General features: G+C 31.6%; 1 protein-coding gene across 1 annotated transcript; it reads left to right on the top strand.

The window, feature by feature from the left end:
- The first annotated feature begins 253 nt into the window (after positions 1-253).
- Positions 254-1,654, top strand: LOC132753186 (uncharacterized protein K02A2.6-like). Its single transcript, XM_060743623.1, has one exon. The coding sequence runs from the start codon at positions 254-256 to the stop codon at positions 1,652-1,654; it is 1,401 nt and encodes a 466-aa protein (XP_060599606.1).
- The last annotated feature ends 9,373 nt before the right edge of the window (positions 1,655-11,027 follow it).

Below are 11,027 nucleotides of genomic sequence, written 5' to 3'. Positions count from 1 at the left end.
ATATGATGAACAAGATCAACAAGGAAAGGCGGCGTTCAATGAACGCAACCCCCATATGTCCCAGCAACAAGAACTAATGGCAAGGAGCCCAGGCGGACCCCAAACATAAAAAGGACAGGGCAACGACACGTTAATCATTAAATGATAAATAATTTGTAACTGATTAGGAATTCAAAGAAAATAATAATAGGCCCACAAAGGGGAAGGCCCACCAATTGCATTTGCAAGCCGTTCGCTATCAAAGTCTGAAAGAATGTACGCGCAAGTACAAAGGGAAGCTACTGCAATATACTGGGCAGTACACAAATATTATCCGTATCTATATGGTCGAAAATTTACGCTGATAACAGACTGTCAAGCACTGTTGTCTATATTCTCTCCGAGCAAGGGCATCCCTGCCACTTCTGCTGCGAGAATACAACGATACGCGGTCTATTTGTCAGGCTTTGATTATGATATAGAATATAAAAATACTAAGAAACATACTAATGTCGATGGAATGTCACGTTTGCCCGCGCCATCAATATTAGAAAATGAAAGTAATTTTGAGGAAGTATTTTTCAATGAACAATTTGATAAACTTCCTATAACTAGCGCGCAAATCAAGCGTGAAACGCAGCGGGAACCTATCTTATCGCGTGTTTACGAAAATGTAAACAAGGGCTGGAGTCTGAACTTAAATGACCCTGTCCTGAAAGGTTATCACACGCGCCGGAACGAATTAACTATTCAAAGAGGCTGTTTAATGTGGGGAATTAGAGTTGTTATTCCTGAGAAACTCAGAGGTCAAGTTTTAGATCTTCTGCACTGTAGCCACAGTGGAATAGTTAAAATGAAAAATTTAGCGCGAAGTTATGTCTGGTGGCCTGGCATTGACTCAGACATTGAACACATGGTGAGACAATGTCAGGGCTGTCAGATGCAGCAGAAAATGCCAGAAAAAGTTCAACTTCACCCATGGGAAAATGCGCGCTCTAATTTTGAACGCGTTCATGTAGACTTTGTAGGTCTATTTCAAGGTCATATGTTCCTAGTAATAGTTTGTGCTCGAAGCAAATGGGCTGAAATAGAGGATTTGGGAAATTGTACGTCTGCCGAAAAAACAGTCAATGTATTAAGGACCATATTTAGTCGTTATGGTATACCAAAACAATTGGTAAGCGATAATGGTGTACAATTTACAGAGTTATTTGCGCAATTTATGAAAAATAACGGTATTTTTCATATAAGAACCGCAGTTGCTAAACCGTCCACAAATGGTTTAGTGGAACGTTTGAACGGCACTTTTAAGTCAAGAATTCGAGCAATGAAATTTGATAAAGGAGACCTAAATCTTAAGTTGGCAAATTTCTTGTTAACATATCGCAATTCTGTACATCAAAGCACACAAGAAAGTCCTGCAATGATGTTTATGGGCAGAAGTTTGCGAAGCAAGTTAGACTTATTAAAACCGGATATAGACGGTTATGTCGAAAAACAAAGAATGAAACTGGCAACATCGGAATCGCGAAATTTCCGAGAGTTTAAAGAAGGAGACTCAATAATAGCGCGAGACTATAGGCCTACTTCAACCGAAAAAATGGTTATCGGTACAATTTTATCCCGCGAGGGACCTCTCATGTATAAAATTGATATCGGTAACAATCAAGTCTAGAGAAGGCATGTTGACCAGCTACGGAAATCAGAAATGAATAATGAGCTTTCTCGCCGAGAAAGTTCACCGTTAAACATGATCCCGCTTAATTTGTCAGAAATGCCAGTTATGACCGAGAGAAATGACCCTTTGTTAGTTACTGGTAATCCTGAGAAAATGCCATCATTAAATGAAAATAAAAGATCAGATCAAATGTTAATGGAACGAAGATACCCATTGAGAGAACGCAAACCACCTAATCGTTTCTCATACTGAGTTGACTACGTAACTGTATAAACATTCGAGAGCGTACAGACAGTTAATGTGCTATCTAATTAAACATTACACTACTTTGTTGTAAAAATACCACTGAATGAACTCGTGTGAACTGTAATAAAAGTCAAAGGTGAATTACGAACAATAGGTCGATAGTTTGATCTGGTTTACGAATGAATTAATCTCGTATATCTCATGTTGTTAAATTATTCTACCAGTTGTCTCTTTCTTGTTATTTGATTATATTTTTAGTATTAATTATATGATAATGGACTAAAATGTTAAGAAGGGAGAACTGTTGTGTATAACTCTGTTATTCATTGGTCAGAATGCATTACTAATAAGCCCCGCCTACTAACCCTATCTTAGCATGCCACGCTCTGTATCAAATCAGTTAATAAACGATAGTTCAGCATTAAAGACGTGTTACTTCTCTATAGAAAACATAACACTATCATTGTTAATATATAATGTTAACTCTGATTTGCAATTCGTCTGGATGCTACAGATACGCTAAATCTTATAGATAAAGAATGTCTGCGTAAATATTTATCTATTAGCCAAAATGATGTAGACTCGAATTTGTTGAGACTAAGCATGGACGGTACAGGAAAGTGCAAGCTGCCTTGACACGTTTGTATGTTATTCTATAAACAAGAGGGTCATGATGGCCCTAAGATAGCTATTATATGTACCATCATATAAACTGTTCAAACAGAACAATCGTCTATCATTCATCTGTTTCTAGTGGGCTTTTTCAATGCTTAACTTTCCAGTTCATAAAAATAAAACAACCTAATCGAGGCGTTAAGATTGTTACATGATTTGTTTTAAATAAATTGTTTTCAGACAATGACTTTGCATGTTTCACGGTGCTGCAGACGACGTTTACGATCACAAAAGCATTGCGCTTTAACCGTTATTTGGTGTTACATATCACTGTTGTACATCTAAACATAATTGAATATGTCTTGTCAGTCAATAAAGTCTATATCACTTGATTGATTTCATAGGATTTAATACATTTTTAACACTTGACATTTTATTTGAAGATATGATACGTTTTGTCCACCATTTTGAAATTGCAAAATGTTGTTTGTGTTTCTTATATGATATTTTATTTTATGTTTTGATTGTGTCTCCATTTTTGACAACATATTTTGAACGTTCTGAGTGTTTATTTTAGGAATTAAATCACTTCTTTATCTGGTAATAGACAAAATATTAAATGTAATAAAAATGTATATTTACATTTGCACAGAATATTTGAAACAGTGAATTACAGCTTTTTCAAAACGCGTTAATAAACAATGCCTCGCCGGTTGGACAGCTTATTTTTATTCAGACAAACGGGTTTCTAATTCTGTAATAAATGTCCAAGTTCGGGCGATAAAAATGTTCCTATGACACTGATACATAGTAAACACAGATATTGTCGTCTGCTGCTGTGTTATACGTCTGCTTACGTTATGTTTCACATATCTGTGAATCAGGATTATTCTAAAACTTCATTTGTCTGATTCTTCTTTAGGTTTGCCCATAGTCATGCCTATATTTGACTCGAATAGTGTACTCCACATGTACACATATTATAACGTAGTTAATTGAGAACGCTTTCCATTTTTTGTCTAAATTAGACATGAATCTTTCGTTATCTTGTTTTCTCTTTGAGAAAAATATGAAAAATAAGATCAGCAAGGAAAGGTGGCGTTCAATGAACGAAACGCCCACACGATCAAGGAGCCCAGGAGGACCCCAAACAAAAACAGGAGACAAGACACAAGGCAGAGCAAGGGCAGGTTAAATCACTAAAGAAGAAAAATCACTAGAAGAATTAATAAGTTGCTGATAAGGAACTAAAAAAAACAACAATAAATGATTGAATAATAGGCACATAAAGTCAAAGGGCACAAAGGAAGGGGACATGAATAAGACTACACGATGCAGAAAGTAGATAGACAAACAATTTAGTTATTGATTTCCTATGCGTGAATTCATAAGCAAATGCACGTCTAAAAAATGCGTTTCTTACCACTCTAAGAGCGTTCAATACAAATCACTATATTAAAAGAACATTGTAATATATTAGCTTGATATTTTAGAGCTTCCATTCTATGTTAAACAGTTTACTGACTTTTATATCGGTTCTCATAAGAATCAATGTATTTTATCTGTTGCTCCAAATAGGTCATTATTAGTCAATTTTGTAATGACATTAATAAAGCAGCACCCACAGAATATAATTGTAAAGTTAGCATATTGCACTAATAACGGAAATGAAGTAATTACGCAATTACCATGATAAATGCGGATAATAAAATTTGAATCGTTCGTTTTTATTTGCATTCATTATATGATAACATATATTTATTTTATAGTTATCTATTTTCCATATTTGCTGCCTCATCAAGCATAAATGTACTAGGATCATATTGATTGGACGAGGATTATTGAAACAACATTAAAAACAAAAATAAAATGAGATTTCGATAACGCATATGCTTGTTTTACTCAGTTAAGACATGAGTGTTGTTTTTATGTAATATTTCATTGTAACAGCATAATTGTAATTATTCGTACAAAAACAAAGATGTTCAGTCACGTTAACCAACTTGAACAAGTAAATGAAGCACATTTCTTTACGTAATATATTTGATATATGTGATTGTATATGTTGTAATTCTATAGGCATTCAACATTGTGGATCGGGCATATGCTCACAGTATAAATTAAGAAAACATAACGCCATCTGTCAAATATTAAAGGAGACTTATTGTCTTAAAAATCGTCATTATCAATCATTCTTTAACAATTATGTACATGAGTGCTTTAATGTATTTTTTATTTGTGCAGAATCAATGCAAAACAACCAATTACAATGTGAGATCAACCATATCATTACCAGATATATATGTATTTCTAGCCGGAACATATTATTACAGTTTCCTTATATGTCTAGACCTCTGTTAGAGCAGAAAATTGATATTGTTGTCTCGGAAGAATGCTATAATAAACAGAATAAAAAGAAATACAGTAAGCATATTAATATTAGTATGGGTCTTTTCCTACTTTTTAACAAGGGAATACAACGATATACTTGAACATGGTATGTGAGTACGTTAAATATTATTTACCGTTTTGTATGATATATCAACTTACGTGTTCCAATTAAACGAAAAAGCAATGATTATCTTTTAAATTTACTTTCATTTTGTGTTGCCAAGACTATGTTATTCTATCCATACATGTGTTAAATATTTTTCTACAAATGAGTTCATTATGTTTTTTAGAATGAAATCGGATTATTTCTCTCTTCAGACTCGTAACTTATTCATTATTCAATTATGCCTGGCACTTTGATAATCAAACTAAAATCTGCTTTCCCAGAGAAATGTTAACATTATCATACAAAAATATCATAATTATAATTTAATGAAAGGAAGCATGGTAACTTTAAAGTTGTCTTGTTAGGGAAACAAAATTAAAATTCGTGAGTCTGTAGAGAGGAATAAGGCCACATCATGCATTCTTTTGAGAAAAATTGATATCTATACAACTGTAAAAGATAAGTTGCTTGACCATTCTTAATTAATAAAAGTGAAGTGCTAAAGATGCTCATCAATATTTCATTATAATAATCTACAATGAATCAACATATATACAAATATGTTGTTTCTATTATAACTTTTTTTTGGAATGTACATGTTTTATATTAATGGTATAGATTCCCTTTTCCAACATATTTGTTTCCCTTTTAGATGGAATAAAGTTTTCTGTATGAATATAATATTTTTATCTATAATGTATACATTTGAAAAACTTAATACTATTTATCGAGCTATATTTAATTGTTTGTTATTTGTATGAGTTATATTCTACCTATTTTATTGATACAAAGACGTATTTTCCTAAATTTGCTATTAATTCTGGCTTTGTTGAACTCTCTTACCTTAACAAAATACATGTTACAAATGTAACGTCATCCTATATGTTTTTACTAAGCAACAAGAGTCTATGAAAATTCATTTAAACGATCGCATTGTTTTGAATTTATTTCAAATATCAGATACAGTAAATTAAGTCTTTTTCAATTCAATCTCAATCGTTTGTTCGTTTGTTTCATTTTACGCCTTTCCCAACAGTATTTGAGTCATATATGCGGGCAGTTTCCTAACCATCGTTCTTGGAGAGTTACATCAGTACTAGACTACCTTCCACCGTGCTAAACTACCAAAGCATCTCCCGGGGATCGAACCCACGCCAGAGAGGTAACTGGATTAGAAGTCGTCGGCTCTAACCCCTCAACCACGGAGGCGGTATTCAATTCAACCACATGATATCATTCTTATTGATATAATCAAGTATTGTTTATCATACCCTTTGTTGTTACCTGTTCGAAAAATCAGTTAGTTGGATATTACAAAGGAAGATCGGATACAATAAGATGAGTGCCATTAGTTAATGGTGCATAATAACTTGAAATTATCATTTGTGTTCAAATGCCAGCAGTTTTTAAAAATTGATACTCTTTCTACATAAAATATTTACGCATTTTAGATAAACATGGGGATTTGTTAATATATTTGAATATAATAATAACTAATTACAAATTAGCAAACGGAAGACATTTAGAGTTCACCTCTTCCATAGTAAATCAAACAGGAACAAAATCCTTCTGTCGTTACCATTTAATCGAATACTATTGTTTAATAGAGCAGCAAATAAAATATTAATTTGATTAAATAACAGTAAGCAAATCTACAACGGCAAAATTAGTTTATCAATTATTTAAATGGCTTATAAATTTGCTCATTCTAATCTAATCCATAAATTGCGTAAAAATAAAAAAAAATAATTGTAATGCAAAACCATAGCTAATCGCTTAATTCAAATATGCAATAATGCTTACTAAAATAAATCAAATTGTGCATTATCTGGAATAAATTGAATTTTGTCTTATATAGGCAATTGTGTGCAAACGTTGAAGCCTCTTTTACGTAGCGTATTTTCGTAACACACTTCAACATTGCCTTTATAAACAGACGCTGATATCACTGCAGAAATGAAAATGAATACAACATGATTTCAGTAAACAATTACATTTAGCTCAGAAAAAAACTTCTATTGATAGAACAAGAAATATCGCAATAGGTCGTATGCGACAGCAGTGACATAAGCATTTTAAAGGAATATAACATTAATCCATTAGTACGTAACGCATAACGACCAATCCTTACAATAGCAGAATAATTACATACAATTTTATATAAACGACTTATTCATAAGCATGAACATGAAAAGTCAATACAATATTATTCATTTTTGACATAAATAGAACCTCTTAAAACTAAAAACATTTTAATAAAATGCAACTTACTCCTATCATACATGTATTATGTAACTGAGTTTTTCGAGTGTTTCCCTTGCTTTACCTTTTTCAAGTTCTGTATACTCACAGTAACACAGCGACATCTGCAAACAATTTTTTTTGTTTCAATTTAGTAATAATTTTCTGGTATTTTGAATTTTAAATTCGAGCAATAAAATGCTGATGAAAGGGTCTGTAACTTGTCATAGTCATTCTTAAACAGACTCAATGAAACCGAGCCTGCATTTTAAGTAACATTATAGTGTTCATCGCTCACGATTCATCTGGCGTTTTAACAATTGTTCAGGAACCTGCATATGTCTAAGCCAAACATTATTGAATCAGTATTAATGACATTTTTAAAGTTATAATCGGCTTAAAATTTAAGGCTTGCAAAATTGCTAGTTTAATTGTTATGCTTATATTTTAAAGTGAATTGGTCTATTTTGGAAGGTTTGTAATGACATTTCAATGTATAAATAATTACATGTATGTTGATAGTATTTGTTGTCATACAAAACATAACAAACCATGACAAATTATAAATGGGCGCTGTTAACAAGTGTTAGATATATGATCCGATAGTACGTATATTTATATAGGAAATAATAAAGTGTTTAAGAACATAATATTTTTATTCATCATATAAATGTCATACTAAATCACTAAGAACTTTATCATCTTCTTTTTTTTATTTCAAACAATATTTTATACTGATATCGATATTGATACATTTCTTTTGTTTAATAAATATTTTAAATACTCATAGAAAATATGCCCATTGTAGACCAATCCACTATACCATTATTTGTATTATCTTAAACGAAAGTAAGGTTTTTAACAATGTGTTGGTATATCTTATATGTTAAGTAAATAATTTCAGAAACGAGCTGGATAAACATTATAACTGCATTTTGATATCTTTGAATATGTGTTATAATATTTTATATCTTGAGGTGAGATGGATCAATTAGTACGTTTGGAATAGCGCTAATTACATCCGGAATTTCTAGGAAATTAAAAATTTTATTGGGGGGAAGGATATATTGTAAGTTATTATAACAAATAAAATAATCAAAGAATTCGCGCGTCACAGAATAATTTTTCGTTCACCTGCAGATAAATTGGTAACTACTGGTAAGTTTTGATGCAGGAAAGTCGGTTAAGATGATAAACCGCCTAGATATAACCATGTGTTCTTATCAGTGTTCATTAAACATTTCATCAGAGTAGGTATCTGTAACAATTATACTTTCGAAATGTTTATTCTTTTGTGTCACGACCTTATTTTGATTGCATGCGAAATAAAAGATTGGCGACTTAAGGATAAGGGTAAAGAATGGAACCTAGCATTATTGATATATAATGTTAACTCCGATTTGCAATTCGTCTGGATGCTACAGATACGCTTAATCTGAGAGATAAAGCGTGACTACGTAAATATTTATCTGTTTGAGAAATATCAGATATAAAAATGATTATTCTATTTGCATGCTAAAATACAGTTTTAAGTGATATATTTCATAGCTATATAGATAACGACAGAATATAACAAATTATCACTTTTCGCCATTTATAACAAATTTCATTTTATAATATTTATGTCGGGAACATAACAGAATCAGGCTTCTTTGTTTCAAATTGTTCTGCATATTTCAATATGAAGATGACAAACAAGTTTAATTAATGAAAAGTAGTGATCTAGTTTAATATTAAAGCTTATACATTCTTATGAATATTCTATTTATGTTTATGATGGTCTAAATTTTTTTTATATAATGCTGGGAATTATAATTGATTATCTGTGTCAGAGGGTAAAGAAATATGCTCGCTTTATTTATCGTCTAGACGAGAACAAATACAATAAATAAACAAATGACGGTAACTTCAAACTTGTTAGATATGTACTCTGTTGGGCTTTTATACAAGTTTTAAAAGCTAATTAAAGGCTGTTAAAGCTACTTATGAACAAGTGTTTGGTTCTTCCAATAAATGCAACTACTGTAGGTTATTGAAAAACACACATTTGTGAAGCCATGCAGTGGAATGTATAGCAGTAATACAAAAGTGCATATCTTATCCTTGCAAATCGTTCAGTATTATTGATAGGTTTGTTGTATTTTTAGTTCAGTAGAATATAATCGTGTTCTTGTTCACTGTTCACTGGTTTTGCAAATTGTTCCTTTTTTTTAAAAAAAATACTTTGGCGGCTGTCTGTGATAGGCATGGTTCATAATCATCACCTATCAAATTTCCAATTTGTCAGTTAAATAAAATTGCTATTGGTTTAACCTATCACGAAACAATAGAAATGCTTTATTGTGTCCACGTTGATGAATAAGCGTAAACAGAATACTGATCATTGTTTATTTCTTATCGACCAATAAATAAGTGTCAATATTGTCTCATCTGGCAAAGAGAAACAAACTCTATATTTTGTTGTGCAGATATTACATGAGTGGTAAGGACACCTGTCATGAATTTGATTTATGTTTATTGTTAGTCTACTATCTTTCGACTAAAATACCGCATATCAATTCAAATCAACATAAATATTTTTGCAGGCTGAAGTGTTTCTGCGTTATTTATTAACTTTTCATAGGAGGAAGGACAATTGATGATATATATTGAAACACCTCTAAGCCTGCACTATTGTTTTTATATCATATGATACACGTAGGACTTTAGGACAAAATCAAATTGAAGGAACTAAAATTACCACAAACATGCACATACAAAAATTAATGTTCACAGGGTGTTTTAATTTGTTTAACTTCGTTATACCAAAACACATTATAACATTATATAAACTGTTAAAACAGAACACTACTTTATCATTCAGCTGTTGTCAATGCTTAAGTTTCCAATTCATAAAAACAACCTAATCGAGGTATTTACGGAGTTTGCAACATGATTTGTTGTGAAGAAATTGTTTTTAGTCAATGACTCTGCATGTTTCGCGTTGCTGCAGACGTCGTTTACATGGTTTACGATCACAAAAGCATTGCGCTTTAACAGTTATTTGGTGTTACATATCACTGATGTACATCTAAACATAATTGAATATGTCTTGTCAGTCAATAAAGTCTATATAACTTGATTGATTTAAGAGGATTTAATACAATTTAACACATTACATATTATTTGAAGATATCATACTTTTTGCCCTACAATTTGAAATAGCAAAATGTTGTTTGTCACTCTTATATAATTTTGGATTTTAAGGTTTGATTTTGTCTCCATTATTTGACAAGATATTTTGAACGTTCTGAATTGTTTATTTTAGGAATTAAATCACTTCTATATCTAGCAATAGAGAAAATATTAAATGTAATAAAAATGTATATTTACATTTGCACAGAATATCTGAAACAGTAAATTACAGCGTTTTCAAAACGCGTAGAAAAACAATGCCTCGCCGTTTGGACAGCTTAATTTTATTCAGACAAACGGGTTTCCAATTCTGTTATAAATGTGCAGGTTCGGAAAATGAAAATGTCCTATGATACTGATACATAGTAAACACAGATGTTGTCGTCTACTGCTGTGTTATACGTCTGCTGACGTAATGTTTCACATATCTGTGAATCAGGATTGTGCTAAAACTTCATTTGTCTGATTATTCTTTAGTTTTGCCCATAGTCATGCCTATATTTGACTCGACTAGTGTACACGAATTCTTTTGTCTGAGAGAAATATGCTGTTATTCATGGAATGGCACGAATTGTTACATTGAATGTTCAAAACCTG

The sequence above is a fragment of the Ruditapes philippinarum genome, unplaced genomic scaffold, assembly GCF_026571515.1.
Source record: "Ruditapes philippinarum isolate M1 unplaced genomic scaffold, ASM2657151v2 ctg5787_1_1_1_1, whole genome shotgun sequence".
NCBI lineage: Eukaryota > Metazoa > Mollusca > Bivalvia > Venerida > Veneridae > Ruditapes > Ruditapes philippinarum.
The sequence above is the reverse complement of the archived record's forward strand: the minus strand, read 5'-3'. Positions and strand labels throughout refer to the sequence as shown.